The sequence below is a fragment of the Aspergillus pseudodeflectus genome, assembly GCF_044049435.1.
Source record: "Aspergillus pseudodeflectus strain CBS 756.74 chromosome Unknown BJX68scaffold_3, whole genome shotgun sequence".
Lineage (NCBI taxonomy): Eukaryota > Fungi > Ascomycota > Eurotiomycetes > Eurotiales > Aspergillaceae > Aspergillus > Aspergillus pseudodeflectus.
In genome coordinates, this window is record NW_027263779.1 from 959,256 (window position 1) to 980,358 (window position 21,103).

The window sequence follows — 21,103 nt, forward strand, 5'->3', positions numbered from 1 at the left end:
GCACCCCGCCAGTCATCATGACAACCTTCAACAACCATGAAAGTGTGCGGAACCAGGCTATCAACCAGACATTCTCTGGTCCAGTCTACTTTGGCGGCGATGCTTCGCAAAAAATAGTCCTTGCATCTCTCGCTTTTTCGGGCAAGCTCGACCGACGCAGCGCCATACACGCCCTCACCCGGACACGTGTGAATGGATCTTCGGGCTGAGGCAATACACAGAATGGAGAGATCGCGAACGGGGCCTATTATGGATCAAGGGAAAGCCGGGTGCGGGAAAATCCACTTTTTGGCGTTTCTTCACAAGAGGCTGAAGAAACAGCTTGATCCAAACGCTCTTCTTCTTCTCGGGTTCTTCTTCAACGCCCGAGGTTCGGAACTGCAACGCCGCTAGGAATGCCATGGTCGCTTCTCAATCAGCTCTATATCCAGGATGAGCATGTTCGAGGAGCCTTACGCAAAGTCTACCAAGAGAAATGTAACACGTTTGGCCGCGATATACTCGAATCGCGCGACTGTTTGTGGAGCTGGCAGGAGCAAGAGCTTCAAGACTTACTCCAGCAATTTATTACCCAATTACCCCAGCTCCGAGCTTTGACTATTTTCGTGGATGCACTGGATGAGGGCGATATCGTTGCATTTATACATGACTCCCTTCAGTACGATAGACTATGGTCGTACGATGAGTGGCAGGCTTTCAAAGATGAGTTGATAGAATGTGCCAATGGAATATTCCAATGGGCGCGGTTGGTCGTATCTATGGTCGCGACCCAGATTCGTGAGGAGCGTCACTAAAGAGCGTCTATCAGTGGTTGCATCAGGTCCCGCTGGAGTTAGGGAGCGTTTATCGACTCATCATTCAGGGCCTCATTGACTTGGGGCACAAGAGGGACGCATACTCTCTGTTTCAACTGGTATGCTTTGCGGAAATGCCATTAACAGCCCGAGGCCTGGTCGCCGCGATGGCTAGAAGCGATTCACTATAATCAGATTTTGATGTTGAATGCGAGGCTCCAGATCATCTTCTTCAGCTGATCGCTCGAAGGGTTTACAGCCGCTCCGGAGGGCTGATTGAGATTGTGCCAGGCGAAAAAGTTGCACAGGTCATCCATCAATCAGTGAGTGATGTTATGCTCACTCAAGGCCTGGGGCACATGGATGCATGTCAAGTTCACAGGGCCGGCCCATTCCATATACAGAAATGTCAGGCCTTCCTTTACCGTTTCTGCCTGACATACCTTGCCGCTACTAAGTTTGTGTAACGCAGTTCAACTGCTTGGGAATCGAAAACCATCACTAATGCGCAGGCCCCGTTTCTTACATACGCGGCAAAGTATGTTTTCTGCCATGCCGTGAAGGCAGGTCTGTATCGATCAAGTGACGTGGAAGAGGAGGTTGGAATTCTTGAACAAGTCATTCCCAGTGGCCACAGGCAAGGGCCCCATCACTCTACCTTCATAGATATGACTCAGGCATGATTGGTGACAGACTATTCCATGTTGCCGCTTCCTGTGGCATGTATGATGTGGTAGATTACTTGCTCTCGCACGGTCAGGGAGTCAACGATTGCAATGACGAGGGATACACTGCGCTGAATTATGCAGCCCGCTGGGGACAGGAAGACGTGGCCAAACTCCCTCTCAGAAAAGGGGCGAATCGGGCGGCAACGAGAACTAATAATAATATGCCAATAGCAGAGGCAGCATATGGGGGTCATCTCCAACTCGTCAAGTTATTGCTCCCACGATATCCTGATCGATTTCGCTATATGTCGTTATCGAAGAGTCAGGCAGACGCTGGGTACCTCGGGAAGGCCCTTCAGCGAGCAGCAGGTGCTGGTCAGGAGGAGGTAGTGCGTCTCCTTCTTCAATCCGGAGCAGATGTTGCATCTGGGACTGGAATCAACGCATTACCTGTGGCCTCACGCCAGGGTTGTATCCGGATAGTTAGGCCTCGCGCGGGGGATACCCTGCGATTGTACGACGGCTGATCGCTGGTGGTGTAGAGGTCAATACCTTATGTTTTACCCCAAGGACTGGCCACCAAATTAGTGCGCTGCACGATGCAGTGCACTACGGCCATGTTGAGACCGTCCAAGTGCTGCTCGAGAGCGGAGCAGATATAAACGCCGGCCGTGGAACGTGCAGTACACCTCTGTTATCAGTCATTAACAGGCTGAACCCACCGGAGAAGCAAGCCGAACTATTTGAATTGCTCCTCGAGTGCGAAGCCCATCCATCCATACCAGACGTAAATGGCACTACACCACTACATCGTGCAGTATCCCACTGTAGCCCTGTCCTACTTAGGTTGCTGCAAAACGAATCTGACCTTTTCAGCATACGGGATCTGTTTGGAAGAATACCGTTGCACTATACCGTCAGGGCATTGGAAGCCAATCTAGGTGGTGCCTGATGGTCCTTAAGCATACTTAGGACCGCCTTGTGCTAGACGGATATGGCAGGACCCCACTGGACTGGCTCTTAGCTACCCAACGACATTCTCGTTCAATGATGTTGACAACTACCTCAGATCCCAAGACACAAAGTATACTTCAACGCCTGATGCTGTTAGCCACGCTATTGTTCAACGTTCTGTGAGCCGGTTGGCTTGTGCCCTTTTGGAATCCGGCTCCAGAAGCCAGTCACCTGGATATAATGAATTGGGTCACTGTCTGCTGCTTCTTCGCTCGAACCAGGAAGCCCTGTTCGCCTTTCGCCAGCAAGTAGTAGGGTTCGAAACCGACACACACATCCCGCTATTCTTCGTGCATTGTGACTGCTGCATGACGGGGGTTCTTTCACGAGCACTCTTCTACGTTGGCAACAGGCGCTATGGGTACAATGTTTGCAATTGGTGTTTTTGGAGAGATGAGGAAAAATACGGGACACAGGGGGATCTTTTACAGGTCGTATGTGAAGCGACAGATTACCCAGGCGCTCGTGATGCTGATGGCAGGTTGACCGACGATATCCCAGCCAGCGTGAGAGAATGGTTATTAGGGTTGACCCAGCAGTATCCTGACAATGGGGAGCGATGCTCCATGCAATACGGAGGGAAGCGTCTCAGTTTTGAAGACCCAGACCTCATCGCGTGAAGAGAGCTGAGATTTCGAGAAATTCCAGCTGAAATGCCGGCAGCCAGCCAGCCAGCCACAACCCCACTAGCACCTCACCACCAACCTCGGCATCGAGACTGTCTGCGTGCTGATGAATGCGGGGAACCTGCGCCGACCTTGCGAGCAGCTTGAATTTGCGGGGGGCCATTGATTACTGGCACGTAATCAGGGAATTACCGATCGGCGGACAATTCTATTGCCATCGGTTGGTGTGCATAGAAGGTCTGTAGGCGATACGCCGTGCATTGTGCCAATTACCAGTGCATCAGTTAGGCGTGCCGGCGCTATTCAGGTCTCGGGGCTGAGTGTGGGGATCCAGACTCGGCACGGGCGTAAGTGCACAGCCTACGGAGTAGCCTGCTTGGTACTAACGAGACGTTGAGGACACCTTGCTGCAGCATTTAAAGTCTGGACCTTCTCCGCTTCCCTTCAGCCCACAACATTTCCAGATACCCATTCTCACCACCCACCATGGCCAACCCCGCCCCAACCGTCCACGGCCACTGCGACCCCCGCTTTGCGACCGTCGCCTCGGCTCTCGCACGCCAAATCTCCAGCGGAAATGAACTCGGCGCCTCGATCTGCGTGAGCCTAAACGGCGAGCCCGTCGTTGATATCTGGGCCGGCCACGCAACCCCGGCAAAAGACAAAGAGTGGGAAAAAGATACCATTGCGCCTGTTTGGTCGATCTCCAAGACAATCACCGCCCTCGCGGTCCTCCTCCTCATCGACCGCGGCCAAATCTCCCCAGATGACCCCGTGCACAAATACTGGCCGGAGTTCGACACTGAGGATAAGCGCGGTGTCCTCGTCAAGCATTTCCTAGCGCACACCTCGGGCCTGCCCTCGTGGGACCCCGAAATCAGCGTCGAGACGCTCTTTGACATCCCGCTCTCGACTGCGAAACTCGTCGCGCAGAAACCCTGGTGGGAACCGGGAACCGCAAGCGGGTACCACCTCATCTCGCAGGGCCATTTGCTCGCCGGCCTCCTGGAGCGCGTAACAGGCAAACCGCTACCGCAATTCATCCGCGACGAACTCGCGGTTCCGCGGGACGCAGACTTCCACCTCGGTCTTCACGACGAGAGCCAATGGCCGCGCATCGCCGAAATGGTCCCCCCACCGCCCATGCCCAAGGAGTTTATGCAGGCCGCCGCGGCATCCAGAGCACCGGGCGGAGGGGGCCCGGGGATCGGGCTACGCGCGATGTTCGGATGTCGCCTGGACGCAGCAACATGCAATACGGCGCCCTTTCGCACATGCGGAATCGGGTCCATGGGCGGGATCTCGAATGCGCGCGGGTTCAACCGCATCCTCGACATTGTCACTCTGGGCGGCGCAGCGGGCGGGAAGAGATACCTGAAGCCCGAAACGGTGGATCTGATTTTCGAGACGCAGGCAGATGGGATTGATCTCGTTCTGGGATCGCCGCTGAAGATGGGAATGGGGTTCGGGCTTGTGAATGGGAGTCTGGCGTGGATGCCCGAGGGCAAAGTCTGTTTCTGGGGTGGGTATGGAGGGTCGTTGGCGGTTGTGGATCTGGATCGGAGGATTACGATTACGTATGCGATGAATCGGATGGAGATGGGGACGTTGGGGAATTCAAATTCGGAGGAGTATGTCAAGGCCGTTTATAAGGTGGTTGAGGGGTTGGGGCAGGCTAGTTTATGAGGTGCAGCGTGGTTGGGGGAGGGGGGGGAGGGTGGGGAAGGATGTACCTTTGCTGGGTTTGCTGTTTGGGGAGAGGACTCGGTGTTGTGTACATAACGCCGACATGGCAAAGCAGATCTAGAATTGGAGATATAATTCCAGGACGCAACTACTTTTCGCACATAAATTGCTCTTCTCGCTAAGGGGCTGTCAGTCCGGTTTAGCACTTGATGATCAGAGCAACTCTTACGACTTCATCCTTGTGAGCCTCCTTCCTCTGGTGCCGGTCGCTCTTTCCTGCCCTGCTCATTGGGTGCTCCTTCCAAAAACAACAATATAAGTCAAGCTCAGGCCCCAGTGGGAAGGTGCGATGCAGCCGCCATTCTGGGAAGGAGCTAAAACACCATCTTTCGTAGTTTGAGTCCTCGTCTCCGTACCTACAGAAGGTTGCCAGCTTGAATCTGTCCGACCGTTGCCGATTGCAGTCTGTCTTCTGTTGCACTATCCAGTTGAGTCAGCATTCTCTACCACCAATCCGTCATTTGTGAAAATTCGAATGGCCAACAGCTCCGGCAAAGCCTGCATATCAAGCCGCTAACATTTGGTCCGTTCTGCGAATTGACACAGGGCAGAAAGTCGGAGCAAGCTCGAGCGGCAGGCTTCGGTTGTCCGGCCAGGAAACTGTCAAGTCTCGTTATATCACCGTGGACGAGTCTGTAGAGAAAAGATATAAGAAGGACAGCTTTGCTTGAAGGGCGAGGTTCGCCAGGGCTTCTACTATCGCATGTTCATGAAGCATTCTTGTATTATGTTGCCTGGTTGGTGCGCTTACGTGAGGCTGCTGCTCGTCCAAGTGCCGTCTGAAATCTGGCGGATCTCTTTCAGTTGTTTGCAGGTTCAGCCTGATGGATGGTCCTGCTGCGGAGGCGCGAAGAACCACTCGTCACCGCGCCAGGAAAATAAAAACCTCATCTCTCTCCAAACCTCGTGGACACCAACAACTTGACCTTCCTTGTTGTGAGCAACATGATTGCAGGGATAGCTCATTACTTTGTCGCTTGCCCTGGTCCTTTTATGTTGGTCTTACAGTACGCTGCAAACTGTCTTTGCAACGCAGGTTACACCAAAACAAGCATTGCTGTCGGCTGGAGCCGCTGCTTACTCCGGACTGACTGGAGCGAAGAACCTCCACACGAACCTCACCTTTCCCTGAAACCTCTCTTCACCTTCAGCATCCTCCTTACAAGCATGTCCGCCACCACGGAATTCCCGTCACTGTCAGTTTATGCATCTCCCAATCTCTCCGTACGGCACTCTGCGGGGGAGTGTGGCCCTCTCGGATATCATGTCTTCGTGCGTCATTTAGCGTTGACCAAAGAACTCGCCCACATTGGGCGTTGGCCAATTTTTGGGCGCCCGTATGCCTTGCTGCTACTCAATTGGGAAAATAATGCCAACAACCCTGTAATGAAGGATTTGGACGAAGAGGGAATGTCGCACGTCGAGACGGGATTGGCGGGGCGGTATCCAGCTTTGGTGTCGAGTGCAGTGGCGTGCGTAGTTGGGGCGACCTCTAGAAGATCTAGGGAGGCACTGACCGTCTGATTGGGGAGGTGATCGGACTGGATGGGGTGCGTGACATGCTCGAGTCTGCCAAGTATCCTTTTCTTTGTTTGTCTTTGCTACGCAGCCACTGGCGAGGACTAACCATTCCCAGTAAACAAGCGTGGGAATTGTCCGACTTAGGACCGCGACCAAGCTCTGACTGGTTGCAAGCGAGTTATACAGATCGACACGGACGTCGGTCGTTTCCGCTCCTTTCTTTGTTGTTGAAACGGGGACTACTTCCTTCCGGATTGACCATCACTTATTTCACGCCTCAAGAGCTCCAAAATGGCTCCTCCGTTTTCAACCCAGTTCATCAACAGCCTCGAATTGACCATGTCTATGCTTCTCATCCCTTGAACATGAAACGAGGCCCTGGGGAAGCGCCCACGCCATCAACTCATCAATGGGGGAGACCACCTCCGCTCCCCTGTCTCCCATGCCAGCAACAGAAACGTCGTTGCGATCGCAGCCTGCCCTGCTCTAATTGTCGGCAATGGAATCTTTCCTGCGAGTATTCCGAACAAAAGCAACCGTCCCAATTCCTTGATGATCTGCCGCCGTCTCCTTCCATTCGGTCGAAGCGCAGGTCAGTACAATCCTGCCGTTTTCTAGAGGCTTCATCCAACGCTGCCCAGGAAAATAGACGAAGCTGCGATTCGCTCGCGGGAAGCAGACCTGGCACCTCAATCGGTAGAGGACACAGGGCCACGAGAGACTGGCCGGCTTGAGATTCGCTTCACTCGCTTCAACTCGCATTCGCCGCCCAGACCAAGCCACGGACTCCCGTCGGATGTCTCATCTCTCACTGCGTACCTGCCCCCGAGAAATGAGGCGAGGATGTTGATCAATCACGCGGAACGAGCTCCGGGTGCGTCAACATGCATCCTGCACGCCCCCTCGATCCGAGCCTTGGTAGAGCAGACTTATGAAGGTATGCTTGACGGCCAATACCCCGACCATACTAAGCTACTACTATTCTTTGCGTTGTTCGGGCTGGCAACCTTAGACGCCACACGCCGACTCTTGCACACCCTAGACACCACACAGGACCAGGCCACAGCGGCCCTCAAGACGTACACGCAACTGGGTTGCTTTATTGCCGCCCAGCCTCAAATTCAGCCATCGACCAATGCGCTCATAGGTATATGGATCTTACACCGGCTATGCACCTGCGAGAGCGGCCATTCGGTAGAAGCCCATCTACTGCGAGCCAGAGGTATACTAATGGCTCGCGGGATGCAAATCCAGTGGCTCGACACTCCCAGGGCGCGGGAGGAACGGAGACTGAAGGGCTGCGATGTGGTCGAACTTGAGGTCAAGCGGCGGTTGTGGTGGATGATGGTGGCCACCGACTGGTACCGCCTGTGCCCCCCTGCATCTCTCGATATTCCCACTCACGACTTGCAGGGTTGTCGCCTACTCCACAGGGCCCCAGGCTGGAACATACCTGTTCCATCCCAAGCACATGTGCGTCCATTTACCGACTAATGCAGACGACGAGCACATCACGCCAGACGGTATATCGCACGTGCAGCCGACAACCGAGCCAACGGTAGTAGTAGGCATTATTTACCGTGTAGGGTTCGCCACGCTGTGTCGGGAGACCGTGGACGCATTGCCCTCTGCAATGTTTGAGGGCCTGGAACCCGACTACAGCGTCATCCTCAGTTTGAATGCACGGTGGCAGGAGTATCTCAGAGGTCTCCCGACGTTCTATCAGATGGACCCGGAATCCATTCGGCAGTCCGAGAAGATTTGCGCCCAACGTCCCGATATTGCGTTTCAGCGGACGACGGCCAATGTCGCCACTCACACCCAGTTATGCCGGCTGCACCGTCCATATCATCTCAAGGCGTTCAAGAATCAAAAGTACCTGCCTTCGCGCCAGGCCTGTGTCCGCTCTGCGCAGGCATTACTGAACCTTCGCCGCCCGATGGATGGAGAGCGAGATTCTTCGCCTGCGCAGACACCAAACACTTTCCGAGTTGCTGTGCCGCATCTCCTCATGGCCGCGCTGACTTTGGCAGCCGATACCTTTTTCAACCCTACCGCGCCGGACGCAGATGCACGAGAAGCCCGGATCCTCACGGCCTACGACATCCTTGAAAACGCGACCGAGGAATCATGCGGGTTTCGGCTGAATAACCTACGCACGCTCATGTCCATGCTGGGAAACCGACAACCCGCCGCCCTTCCTCAGCCAGGCAGCTTGCTAGCCTCGTCCGATGGCAGGGGAACACCATTTGAGCGACAAACCTTTGACAGCATTCTTTTCCGTGGAATCGGCCAGGAGACCTTGAATGAGCGTGGGCCTTGGAATCAGAACTGGCCTCAGCTTTGGTCGGAGTTTCTGGTGGTCGCGCCGGGGCTGGACTTGAAGTATTGGGATATCTTGTTTGATGGTCCAGATGGAGTCTGAACTGGCATCTCGTTTAGCAGTGCTTGAAATGGCTTGACCTGCCGTTATGCGTATGCTCAGCGCCGACGTTGTCCTAAGCACGATATTAGGCAGTGTCTAGTCTCACTTGACGGTTGCCATTACTTCTAAGTATTATCCTGTACAGATTCAATGAAGGACGAGAACCAACCACGCCTGTACCGGAGTCTAGGCGTATACTGTCGTCAAAGATTCTACTTAGTTCCAAGGGCGTCTGACAGCCTCTCCAGGACTAATCCCGTCAAGCTTTCTCTCCTGCTCGTTGAATATAATGAATGAAAAGTGTCACTCAGGAAAATGACTTGTATATCAGCCACAAGTTAACCTTAGTTCAAGTCTTGGTTTCGTGACCCGCCGAAATCCACTGCTACTGGGATCACCACTCCGGATTCGGGAAACTAAGTCAAGGCGACGGGCTGTCAAGTTCGTGCCTGTCTTCAGTTTAGTATCCTAGCATCGCGCCGCGGTATTTATATGTTTTTCAAGAGGTTAATTAACCCGCCCACGACCAGGCAAGAGCCGAGTAGTCGGATGGCAGCACATGATCCATTGCGCTGCATAGAGCCAGTCTAGCTCAACGCGCTTCTGGAGAGTAAGCTCACTTTTCCTGCATACATAAATGTACCTACCGTATCATGCCCATGCCCATGCCCGAACCTCAGCCTCAGCCTCAGCCTTCCCCCGGTTCCCATCCCACCCCCCTATCGGGTAACATATCCGCGAGGTCCCAGCAACAGCCAAGCATATTTGATGCCGATGGGTTCAAAGCGAGGCGAGGCCGAGTGTGCCGCAGATCTATGTATTGCATCCCCGGCTGCTTCTACTGTGCTGGCTTTGTGTGCCCTACAAGTTGCGGCGGACCGACTCGGGATTCAGGTTATCATGGTTGTCGGATCCGATTCAGCATTGGGAAGGTATCCAACTTGAAGGTATCAATCACTTCGCCTCCCTTCGGTTCTCGATTCATAATACAAAAACTTACCCACTCGCTCGCTCACGACCCAAGGTACCTATTTGCTTTTCTTTTGGGAGCCCTCAAACGACGCATCTTCGGTAAGGGAGTGTTTCAAGAACCAGAACGCTTTATGCGGGCTCATTGTTGCACCGACCTTGTATTTGTTGCTGTTTCAACCTCAAAGCAGGACAGAGGACTGTTTCTTTCTTTCTTTCTTTTCTTTGTCCCCCTGTTGCCTTTCTGCTCGGTAGGTAGGGTCCTTTGTAGTGTCTTGGGACTCGGGGGTTTCACGACTACAAAGCGATCTTTGCACCGAGGATCTCATGATCGAGTGTCGAAACAGGTATCAAAGCTTTATTATTACAATGAAGCAGGTCCTCGAACAACAGGGTGTTTCATGGACGTGAGTTGATGCTGGGTGTCTTTTGAGATATGGAGATGAAGTTGCTAAAATAGGAATTCTTTTTGATCGTTGTAGAGTATAGAACGATCTTTTGCTTGGTCTCGATGGAGGAATAAAGATATAAAGATCCCTAGATGGGGACTGAGCGTAGTTTGGACATACATTCATATTTACAATCAAGAGATACCTACGTATACATACACCACCATCAACCTGTATAGCGCCACAAACACGCCAGGATGGCAACACACCTCTTGTACCCAGGCCTCCCACAAGAAATAACCGACCAGATCTTCGAGTATGTCTTTGGCGGCACCCTCCGAGAAGCAGACTTCAAACACCCGCCCACGCCAGAGCACTTCACCGTCAACCGCGCATGGTACAACACCCTCGCGCGCTTCCGCTACCTCAAATTCGAATACTTCAGCGAGCCCGACGTCGCACCTCTCTGGGAGTTTCTGAGAGCGCTCGTCGAGAACCCCGGACATAGAGTCCATGTCAAGCATCTGACGTTCTCAACGATTTATCTGTATCGGGAGTTCCCCCCGCACCAGCTGCCGAGGGTATTTGGGACGATTTGGATGTTTGGGCCGCAGAAATTCCGCGCGCGCCGGGACCCTGCGCAGGATGCCGTCTTGCAACCGGGCCAGCTGGAGCCGCAGGGCCCGCACCAGGTCTGGCAGTGGCTGCAGGCCGGGTATCTGAACCAGCGCGGGGAAGTCCGCGCCGAGTTCGTAGAGGAGATTCGCCAGTGGCACGGACAAGCGTTGTACAAGCAGCATCGGTCGTGGTTTGAGCGTGCCATGCGCGCGGTGGGCTTCCACAAGGGTCCCGGGGATCTATTTCGGCATGCGTCGCGGGTTCTGAACCAGGGCGTCCTCGCCGCCGGGTACCAGTGTCCGCTGATTGCGGTGATATTGGCGTACTGTCCGAATCTGGTTCATCTGTTCATCCACGTGTGGCACACCGAGGATGATCGGTTCCTTGACCGGATCATGAATTATGCGACGGTGCGCGGCGGCATGTGGCGTTCGCTTGCGGGACTGACCCCCGACGATACGGATCCCCCGCTGGGCAAGGTCGAGACGCTCACTGCTGCGGCGAGAAAGGTCAGACACTTCCAGGGCCCACTGGGAGACCACGACGGCTTTCGACCCATTTTTGACGGCCACCAGTACCCGTTTGTCGTCGACGCCACCAAACGGCCCTACTGGCGTCTGCCGAAGCTGGTGGATTTTACGGGCATCAGTGTCACGGGCGACGACAGCCTCGCGCACCTCGACTCCGCCAGCAACATCCGCCACCTGACACTAAACTCGCGCATCATGTTCCAGCTGCAGCTGGGCTCGTGGCTGCGGTGGTGCACGGATCTCCGCACGCTGAGCATCAGACTCCCCGCGGACGAATTCGGCTCCGTCAGCGATCCGAGTGAGAATAATGGGCCGGACCTGTGGAAAGCGCTCTTTGCCGCATTGGCTCCCTTCACCCAGCAACTCGAGTACCTCGACATCTACCAGAAGCGCATCTACCCACAGACCGACACATTCGACAACTGGTTTGACCATGAGAAACCGTGCTGCCCGCCGCTGGCGACCTTCACCGCGCTGCGCCAACTCAACATCCCCGTGACGATCCTCGCGGGCTGGAAATGCATCCACGCGGACGGGGCCCGCTTCGCCACGCACCTGCCGCCAAACATCGAGACGCTGGGCGTCTACACCGAGGACCCGCAGACGTTGACCGAGCAGATGCACCCGGCGGTGATCTACAACGAGCTCGTGGGCATGGTGCGGTCCGCAGCGGCCAACGGGCTCGCGTGCCTAGTCTGGGACACGTCTCACGCACTGGTGCACAGGCTGCCGGAGGAGCCCATGCTCGACGAGGCGCAGAGGTTGAATCTGTACGTTGAGTATGCCGACGCGCGCGACGTGCTGCTTTGTGCGGGAGGCGAGACTGTCGCCGCGGTGTCCATCCAGGATGGATCGGTTATGCCGAGCATGAGGGCGCAGGAGAGGAAGAATAGGCGCTTTGCTGATGTTATTCCCGAGGGGCTGCAGGTTCATGGCCTTCGCGGGCGGATGCGCCATGTTCGCCAGCCGGCCCAGACGGTCCCAGCTCCGGCTCCGGCTCTTCCGGCCCCTCCTGCAGATGACGATGATGCTATGGACATTGACAAGTGAAAGCGGGATCGAGGTTGTTTGATTTCCGTTGCTGTATATAGAGAAGCTGTTTGTACATAAATGATGACCGCGTCATCTTTGCTGATCTTGGATACTTGCTTTAGCGTTAGACGAAGAGTTATTTGTTTTGTTCACTTAGCGAGGTACTGTAGAAGCGCAATAAGTAATGACATTGGTTAAGGTATTCCGTAGCGATACAGATCGTCCCAAGGAGGATGTTGGTGTCGAGGAGATTTTCAGAGGGAGATGGGGTTCTTAGGAGGTCGGCACGCGGTCCTTCGCCCCTTCCCTAACAGTACTCTGGAAAATCAGTAGAGCGCCTATTAAAGGTTGGAAGGACCGACCCCATGGCGATAAATATAGGAAGATGGATATGATGTAAAAGGGGGCAATCGTTGGTGCCCGTGGAGCGTACGAGAAGTCGCATCATTCAAGCCTTGGGAGGCTCAAAGCCATGCCGAAAGCACGCATCAAGACATAGTTGGACTGCCCGGAAATAATAATGCTTACATTCATTACACAGGCAGGAGGGCGAACTGATCGAGCCAACTTGTTGAGCCTCTAGCTCGTGGGCGTGGCGCAGCAAGGCATACACAAGCTGGCTCGGCGCCTCTAGCGAGCCAGCGCCCAGCAACCACGGATGAGTTCACCACGATGCCATCTCCAGCGGGACGAACCGTGCGTGGACGGAGTAAAGTTCTGACGTGATAAGCCTGAATCATTGATCGTGGCGGAGCCTGAAGCGGCAACCCACCCGAGTCTGTGATCTGCACTGCATTCTTCCTTTCCAGGCTGGCCGGGCGCAAAGACCAGGCGGAATACGAGGTGCGGGGCAGGTCGCAGCCCTATCATGTACCTTTGATTTGCCAAGGGAGCAAGGCTGAGCAGTCAAGGCCATTCCTCTTGTGCTCTAGTTTCCTCGTGTTTCCTGCGGCTCTTGAAGCCTCAACGAATAAGGGCGCAGTGTTTGCCATGTGACGAGATGAAGTGCCCCTTTTGTCTGCGAGGCAGTGTTTGTTTTCCCCAGTCCAGCATCGCAGGGTCATAAATACGACGGCTACCCTCGTGTCTCTGCTCTTCTCTTTTGTCCTTTTTGCAGCAAACCGAAACTCCCGAGTCACAACCGCAGACATGGCTCCTCGACGCGGCGGTGGTTATGGTGGCGGCGGCGGCTCAAGCGTCTCCTGCAGCGATAGCGCTTTCAGCTGGGAGGGCTCGCGAGTCACGATCGCCTTTCACGCACTGTTCTTCCTTGTCGCTCTCGTGCTCTCAATCATCGGGTCCAGCAAGGCCAAGCGCGCAAAACAGAATGGGCGACCCCTCGTCGCCTGGCCGTGGCTCTACACTTCTATCGTCTTTGCCATCTTGTGAGTCCTTTCCCTCGTCACCTTGCTTGGTCATGTCTGTCGATAGCTCGACCTAACATCGAATCTCCAGCGTATACATTATCTCGATCATCCTCCTGGTCCTCTCCGAGTGCGCAATCTCCTATTCAGACGAGATCTACCCCGGATACATTGTCAGCAACTGGCTCTCCGAAATCTTCTTCTTCATCCTCAACGCCGTGATCCTCACCTCCTTCTCCAAGAAACTCCACACCGACTTCGGGCAGGGGCCCGCGACTCTACTGGGTGTGCAGAAGGGTTACGTTGTGCTTCTCCTCGTCCTCATGGTGACAGCCTGCTCCCTCGAAACGGCATACCTTGTCCTCGGCAACTCGGATGATTACTCGGATCGCCGGAAAATATACGACCTCGTTGAACCACGGAAAGGGATTTGGACGACGTACTATACTCTGTCTGTTCTGGGGATCCTCATCGCCTCCGGGACAATTGTCAAGAGTGTCTTTGGCGGAGCTGGGTTTTCGCGTCCGAGGGTAAGTTTCCCCTTGTCTTTCTATCCACCCATAAATTCATACTAATGTGTGCGCAATAGAAACTCACCAGCTGGGTCTCCGCCCTCCTCATCGGCGCCCTGGGCTTCAACCTCACACAACTCGGTGGCTACGTCAACGTCATGTTCAAAAACACCGCATCCCTCTCCAGCTCCGAGATTGTGGATCTCCAGCGGTCCCAGCAGGCCGTCTACTTCCTCACCTCGTTCTTCTACTTCGTCGCCTTCTACGCCGCACTCGAGGTCGGCGCGTTCGGTGCGCAAACGCCGGCGGCCAACCCAGCCTACGCTGCTCCTGGGGTCGCGCAGTCGCATAACCCCGGCTACCCGCAGCATCAGCAGCAGGGGTTTAACTCGGGGTATCATTCGGGGTTCTCGAGTAACCCTGGCCCGCAGTATCCAGGGCAGGAGACGGGGTATCAGAATAATAACGTTGAGTACCGGATGCGGTAGTCATGCCATTGTCTCGTGCAATAATTAGTGGGGTTTGGGGGTGTTTATGTTATTTTCCCTTTTTGTTCGATTCCCATGAAGCGTTCAGTCGCGATACCTTTTCTCCTATTCTGTCCTAACGACTTGACATGTGATGCGAGTGGAATGACTTCTAGACATGCGATACAAACTAGTACTAATAATAATACTACCTACAGGCTCATGTCATGGCAATCTCCTCAATCACGTATCCACCAAGAAATATTCTCGAAATATGGCATATTTGTATAGATCCCCCCTTTCATCCTCGTCCTTCCCCCTCCCATTGGCCAGATTCGAACAAAACCGAGCGAATCCTGTTATATGTTCGGTTCGGCAATCTCGTGCGAATACCATCACCCATCAGTGCGGCGTCTTGAACACCTGGGGAGGGATGGAGCTCAAGGGGCGTCCGGGTGTGCGCGGCGGGCCTATATACGAACCCCCGCCCTATCACACTAGATCCAATCAAAATACCGTCCATGAGCAGCACAGGCGCACCCAGGTCCTGCGATGACATCCGACTTTTCACAATAATGGAGCGCACTACGGAGAGGGTCCACACACCAGTATGGTATCGCCTTGTACAACTCCCCTGGTTGTTTGATCTTTTTCTCCTCTAGCTCTGCGGCTGGCACGATGTCGACTACCGGTCAAAAACACTCTCTACCTTGCCATACGCGAACCAAACAAGTCAGGAACAATGTCATCCTATTCCGAGCCACTTGCTTCAAGAGAGCCAATCGAAATGCACAAGTGAAAGGTCAAGCCAATACAGGGTCCATCACAGACAACTCAGTTCGAAAAGGTCAAGAGGTCGTCCAAGCCCTCACTGGCAATCTCCTCCCAGCCCGCCGCTTCCGCACCACCACCAGTAAACCACTCAGCCTGGCTCACATCCCCCTTCAGCACCCACTTGAGCCAGTTCACCGCCGCAACGCCGAATTCCCCTCCCTCGGGCTTGGCATAGGTTCCCATGTGCCCGACGGGGTAGTTCCCAACCCACTTTGGCACGCCGCTCAGCGCAGCGTAATCAGCCATGCCCTGCACCAGTCAGCGTCATCCGAATCTCACCACCACCACCATCATCATAATCATCATCATCCCAACAAAACGCCAGTCGAGATTACGATGAACTCACATTCGGATACGCAATATCCCCCTCCCCACCCAAAAAGTAAAACACGGGCAACCGCACCTCCTCAATGGTCTCGGGCCCCTCCCCCGGAATCCCCAACAACCCACCCAGAAACCCCGGGAGATCCAAGAACCCACTATTGAAGATCCCCAGGTACCCAACCCGCGGGTCATCACGCATCTGGTACGCCTCGAGCCCGCCACAGCTCTGCCCGGCAACGGCGACGCGGCCCGCGTCGACAGTCGCATACCGCCCGCGCGTCCCTGCCCGCCGCTCGATCCAGTCGAGCGCATCGGTCATGTAGCTGGCGTCGGTGCGGCCGCGCCCGTTGGGGCGGCCCGAGGCGATGGCGATGAAGCCGTAGGAGGCGATGTTGGTGAGCAGGTTGCCGAAGAGCGTGCCGTTGGCCGAGCATGCGCCGTTGCCCCAGATTAGCACGGGGAGAGTGGTGTTGGGCGGCGGCGCTTTGGGCATGTAGATTGTGTGTCGGGGGAGGGTTATGTCTGTTGTGTGGGACTGGTTTGTTTGGGAGGGTGCGTGTTAGTGCTGATTGAGAGGGGAGGGGAGGGGACAGGAGTGGACATGGGCATGGGATAGATAGTACTGCAAAAGGAAACGTACAGCATCATATGGGCCGTTTCCCGCCGCGAGGGATGGGGTCGCTGAGACGAGGGCTGCAAAGGTAGGGAGATGCCACTTCATCGTGATTTGAGATCGATTCGATGCTATACGGAGGGCACGGGTATATTCGAGAGTGCGGAAAAGATATCATGTGCGAACTGGAACAATATACGCATTGAAATCGGATGGTTGAGGGGGTATAAATACTCGATTCCTCGTCCGCTCAAACAAGGATCGTCGCGTCCCTCTCCGTCTCCCCCGCACCTCGGATCGAACCCTTGACATGGATATCTAATATCGGGTCTTCAGGTTCGGGACCTGGACGGCTTTGCAGAGTTATTAGTATGGATAGAGAATGGTCAATCTGTGTATCTGCGCTTCGGCACTCAACTGCCGTCGGCGTTGCGGACGCGGCAGTTTTGAAACAATTGGGATGTTTCAACTTGCTGCCAAGGGCTTGAGTGATTGTCAGTCTCATATTGAGAGAAGGTATCACATCTACTGGAACGATGTGCATCATGTATGTACTGGGGAGACAAGATAGGGTTCCATTGCTGCAGCCCTACCAACATTGAAAACTATCAGTGACGTCACATACTTACTATACTAAACCAAAAAACCACTGTTCAGGGCCCGAATCTGAACCACGTATATGGTACGACTAGTATTGCTCATCGCACCGGGAGTTACTGGACGTCTACTACAAATCGCTTCGCAAATACGGCGATGAGGAAGAGGGAGATGGTGATGTGCCCCGTGAGCAGAGCACAAGCCCATGCCCATGCCCATGCCAATGCTCATGCCAATGCCCACCTATACAGTCGAGAGGCCCATGTGCTGGATTTACTTATTTCGCCACGAACTCTGGCAATGCTCGAGCAGGTTGCAAAAGAGGCCATGCGGCAGAACAGCTGATCAGAGTCGTCGCGTGGAACCTGTAAGCTACACTCTTCGTCTTGGAGACGGTGGCTTTGTCCTGTCCGTAATGTAATATCCTTGTCGAGGGGACAGCACCCTCACAAGGGCATTGGAGATGGCTGGCACACCCTGTGGATTCTCATTGTATGAATGCCAACCGCAGTATAAACCTTGATGCAATTGAGACATGGTTACGATTATACAACCTTTTCCTTTACATTGCGGGTATGATAATAAAGCAAATAAAAGATGCACCATTGAATACAGGCTCTTGACGCCCAAGAGACCGCTTCCCACGCATTTTCTCTACGATGGCCGGGACTGCTAACGGGATCAAGTATAGTGTACGGATGGCAGATGGTTCGTTCCAGTTCTGTGAGTCCCAAACGAGGACTCAGTAGTAATGGTGTGTTCCACCAAAAGCTTGTAGCCCTCGCACAGATTTCCCCATCGCTATATATAGTTGTTCGCCTCGCTGGTGTCAGATTCCAGCTGTCCATCCATCCATCTCTGACCCCGGGGCCTCTCCAACAATCCGCTGTCTGATGCCAGCCCCCCTCTTGTCTGGAAGCGAACCACGCTCAGCAACCTCACCATCATGCCTGTCTCGGCACTACACCACTTGGGGCAGGAGTCGCATTTCATTTTGCTGTCCACAATTCTCCACGTCCTATCGTTGACTTTCCACCAGAACAGCGGCGTCACATGCGGTCGCTTCGATGAAGCTACCTGAGACCCAGAAGATGAACCGGAAGACAGCAGTAATAGCGCGGATACCGTCATGGCAATCTATGCTCTCGAGGACCGCTGTATGCGCTTTCCTCGCGTGCCGACGCGTTGGTCGAGCGCAGTGCATTCAGCATGGAAATGGTGTCCTCGTACCTCCTGCCACGGGTCATCGCAGCTGATGCGTCTGGAGGCTCCTGTATCCTGACCAGTCACGCAAAGTCATCAGCCTGTACCCAGTGTTGCCGGAGCATGCGGAGTGGGATGATATAGCCTACCCGGGACGACATCAAGGCCTACTTGAGTGTAAATAATACATCCAAAGGCTACTCTACTTGTAGAACTGCGTTTCCATCTACTTTGCTTGAGTGAAGGGATCTAGTCAGTGCAAGTGCTAAAAACAAGCAAATGTGTTCTGGCCCGAATAATCACATTATATACAACTCCAGTCAAACTGTGTATCAAAACAAGACAAACCCGCAACGACTAATAGACAAAAATATTACGAAAAGCTCAAACCTTCAGCAGCTCCAGCATCATCCTGAGCGAAAAGTTCTCCTCGCCAAACTTGGCCTCGAGGCTATCCACCTCCTTCTCAAGCTCCGCCTGCAACGCCCGCAGAACCCCCAGGGTATACTCCAAGCTCTTGGTCTTCTTCATGATATCCAACACCTCCCGCTTCGACTCATTACTCAGACTCGAATCCACCCGCCTCTTGATCAGAAACGCGCGCAGGGCCATCTTCTCGCTCGCCAGCGAAGGCTCCGCCTCGAGCGTATTGATGCAATGAATCAACGTGAACGAATACTTGCCCTCGTCTAGATCCTCCGCATACCCTTTCTGCCGGGCATACTCGGCCGACGCCAGGTTCTGATAGTCGTCGCGGATCTGGAAGAAGCGGCCGATGAGGTGACTCAGCGGGTACAGGGTCTGGTCGAGGATGGAGCTGCGCGCGGGGCTCTCAGAGACCATCAGGCGGGTGAGCATGCGGAAGAGCCCGCCGGTCTTTTGGTCGACCATCTTGAGGTACTCCGGGATGGACGGGCAGAGGGCGTTGTGCGTCCAGTAGAGGTCGTAGCTCTGGCCGATGTACAGCTGCTGGACTTCTTCGAGGTAGATGCGCAGGGAGGTCGGGTTGGGGAGGCGGGCGGCGAGGCCGGTCGCTTCGGTGTATTGGTATGTGGCGCTGTTGATGGTTTGGGCGTTGCCGTAGATGACGTGGGTGGAGGGCTTGCCGCGGCGGAGAGGCGAGTTGTCTTCGATGTCGTCGAGCCTGGGGGAGGGTTAGAGGGGAGGATGGTTTTGGCAGAGGATGTGCTTACATCAAGGAGGCGCTGTGCAGCATCTTGATCACGTCTTTGATCATCTTGGTGGTCTTTGTGGGGACCCTGAGCCATGTGTTGAGCGAGTCTATCGCCTGGTCACGGAAGCCCTTTGAGGGCAGCGAGGTGAGGTATTTGTAGGGCTGGACGACGACCTGATCCGATGCTGTCAGTACAGTCTCGACAGAAGAGAAGAGGGAAACTTACGCCATCGCTCAGGTCTGGAAGGTTCCAGTCGAGGCTGAGAGCCACAATATCCTCGAGAACTAATGAGTCCCTGTACTCGAGAGCATGTGCTGGTTTCTTGATCCCATTGCCGTTTGTTCGTGCATCATCTGCAGTCTCTTCTCCGCTTCTTTTTCTCTTGCCATTGAGTCCGTTGACTCCGTTGACTCCGTTGACGCCATTGACGCCATTGACGCCATTAATGCCATTAACACCGTTGACCCCGTTGGCGCCGTTTTTCCTGTTCTCTAGCGAATATCGCGCGGGATACTTTGCAACCCCATGCTCTGCCCTCAGCATCTGCAATTCGTTGAACTTGGCATCAGCGTGGTACCTCGGGCACTGCGTGCTCCAGGCCCAGTTGCCAGAGACGGTGTACTGCATGATCTCAATATACCTCTTCAGATCCAGTGAGATATCCGTTCTCGCCAACGTCTCCTTGACAATGCGGGAATACTTGCGGCATTCAAGGCGGATGCGCTGCTTGCAAATGTCTCGTGCCTCCTCCTCACTGCACTTGTGGATCTTCATGATGACCGCGACCGCGTTCTGCGGGTTATTGTCGTTCTTCTCCTTTTCGTACGAGAAGAGATCATTCGTCATCAGGCACGCAATCACCGCCGGCTCGAGGAGCGTCCGTCTCTCCTCCTCCTCTTCCTCGGGGACGGTAATCGCACACCCAAAGGTGACCAGCCCGTGCCAGTGCATGTACCCCAGGTCCATACACCGGAAGGGGATGTACTCGTCAAGCGACTTCCAGTCCTTCTCCTCCACCCGTCTGGCCGAGTGCTGCACACCCTGCGCCCAGCTCTTGGCCAGTGTCATGGCCCGCTCCGGGTCGAGGGCCATCATCTCGCGGAGCAGCTGCGCGGCCATCTTGCGCTTCCCCGAGGATTTGGTCCCCTCTTGGATCTTGCCGGTCGATCCGCCTTGCGCCAGGGCAGCGCCGACGTCGTCGAGCTCGGCTTCTTCGATTTTCGTGTCGATCTCGTCTATAAGGATGGGTAAGCGGGTTAGCTTTTATGTTCGACCCACAAGCAGCAATGACATACCATCATGCAGGAAGCCATAGTCAAGCCCATAGCTGATCGCCTCCAGCCTCTCCGGCAAACATTCCGGCACGGTGTATGTGATGAAACTGATCTCGGGTCCCAGGGAGCCCCGGAACGGATTCTCCACGGGCCCGACCAGGCGGCGCCAGTCCTCTTGGACCCGGAACGAGCCGACCTCTTCCAGGTCCCCTGCTTCGTGCTTCCGCAAGGGGATCCCCTCGATCAGGCCCTCGGGGTCCCACTTGGAACTGTCGACGATGGTCGAGTACTTGTACTCCATCTTACAGAGCGGTAACGATGCTCGTGGGAGGATGCGGGGTTTCCAGGAATCGAGGCTGCGCTATGATAAGATACAGGTGGTATGCCAGGAAAGTGTACAGGGCGAGG

The 21,103-nt window shown here is 54.7% G+C and overlaps 6 protein-coding genes across 6 annotated transcripts; 4 read left to right on the top strand and 2 right to left on the bottom strand.

The window, feature by feature from the left end:
- Positions 1-3,565: 3,565 nt before the first annotated feature.
- On the top strand, positions 3,566-4,788 carry BJX68DRAFT_276807 (serine hydrolase domain-containing protein; the record flags this gene model as incomplete). The annotated part of the gene is made up of 1 exon (XM_071048188.1): positions 3,566-4,788. The coding sequence occupies exon 1, from the start codon at positions 3,589-3,591 to the stop codon at positions 4,786-4,788; it is 1,200 nt and encodes a 399-aa protein (XP_070904474.1). The 5' UTR covers positions 3,566-3,588.
- A 2,424-nt stretch (positions 4,789-7,212) lies between these two features.
- Positions 7,213-8,794, top strand: BJX68DRAFT_261968 (fungal specific transcription factor domain-containing protein; the record flags this gene model as incomplete). Its single annotated transcript, XM_071044326.1, has 2 exons — positions 7,213-7,730; positions 7,783-8,794. The coding sequence occupies 2 exons, from the start codon at positions 7,213-7,215 to the stop codon at positions 8,792-8,794; spliced, it is 1,530 nt and encodes a 509-aa protein (XP_070904475.1).
- A 1,615-nt stretch (positions 8,795-10,409) lies between these two features.
- On the top strand, positions 10,410-12,350 carry BJX68DRAFT_261969 (uncharacterized protein; the record flags this gene model as incomplete). Its single annotated transcript, XM_071044327.1, has 1 exon — positions 10,410-12,350. One exon carries the CDS (start codon positions 10,410-10,412, stop codon positions 12,348-12,350), a length of 1,941 nt encoding a protein of 646 aa, XP_070904476.1.
- A 1,046-nt stretch (positions 12,351-13,396) lies between these two features.
- Positions 13,397-14,910, top strand: BJX68DRAFT_116648 (uncharacterized protein). The gene is made up of 3 exons (XM_071036023.1): positions 13,397-13,717; positions 13,788-14,226; positions 14,286-14,910. Exons 1-3 carry the CDS (start codon positions 13,482-13,484, stop codon positions 14,694-14,696), a joined length of 1,086 nt encoding a protein of 361 aa, XP_070904477.1. The 5' UTR covers positions 13,397-13,481; the 3' UTR covers positions 14,697-14,910.
- A 599-nt stretch (positions 14,911-15,509) lies between these two features.
- On the bottom strand, positions 15,510-16,554 carry BJX68DRAFT_276809 (uncharacterized protein; the record flags this gene model as incomplete). Its single annotated transcript, XM_071048189.1, has 3 exons — positions 15,510-15,758; positions 15,856-16,368; positions 16,474-16,554. 3 exons carry the CDS (start codon positions 16,552-16,554, stop codon positions 15,510-15,512), a joined length of 843 nt encoding a protein of 280 aa, XP_070904478.1.
- A 2,076-nt stretch (positions 16,555-18,630) lies between these two features.
- Positions 18,631-20,996, bottom strand: BJX68DRAFT_252414 (bifunctional terpene synthase/polyprenyl synthetase family protein; the record flags this gene model as incomplete). Its single annotated transcript, XM_071042565.1, has 4 exons — positions 18,631-19,390; positions 19,440-19,594; positions 19,647-20,656; positions 20,717-20,996. The coding sequence occupies 4 exons, from the start codon at positions 20,994-20,996 to the stop codon at positions 18,631-18,633; spliced, it is 2,205 nt and encodes a 734-aa protein (XP_070904479.1).
- Positions 20,997-21,103: the final 107 nt, after the last annotated feature.

Excerpts from the sequence above, each read along its gene's own strand:
- BJX68DRAFT_116648 (XM_071036023.1), top strand. The coding sequence starts at position 13,482 with ATGGCTCCTCGACGCGGCGGTGGTTATGGTGGCGGCGGCGGCTCAAGC. Across the intron at positions 13,718-13,787 it reads TCTATCGTCTTTGCCATCTT|CGTATACATTATCTCGATCA; the intron begins GTGAGTCCTTTC and ends TCGAATCTCCAG. Across the intron at positions 14,227-14,285 it reads CTGGGTTTTCGCGTCCGAGG|AAACTCACCAGCTGGGTCTC; the intron begins GTAAGTTTCCCC and ends TGTGCGCAATAG.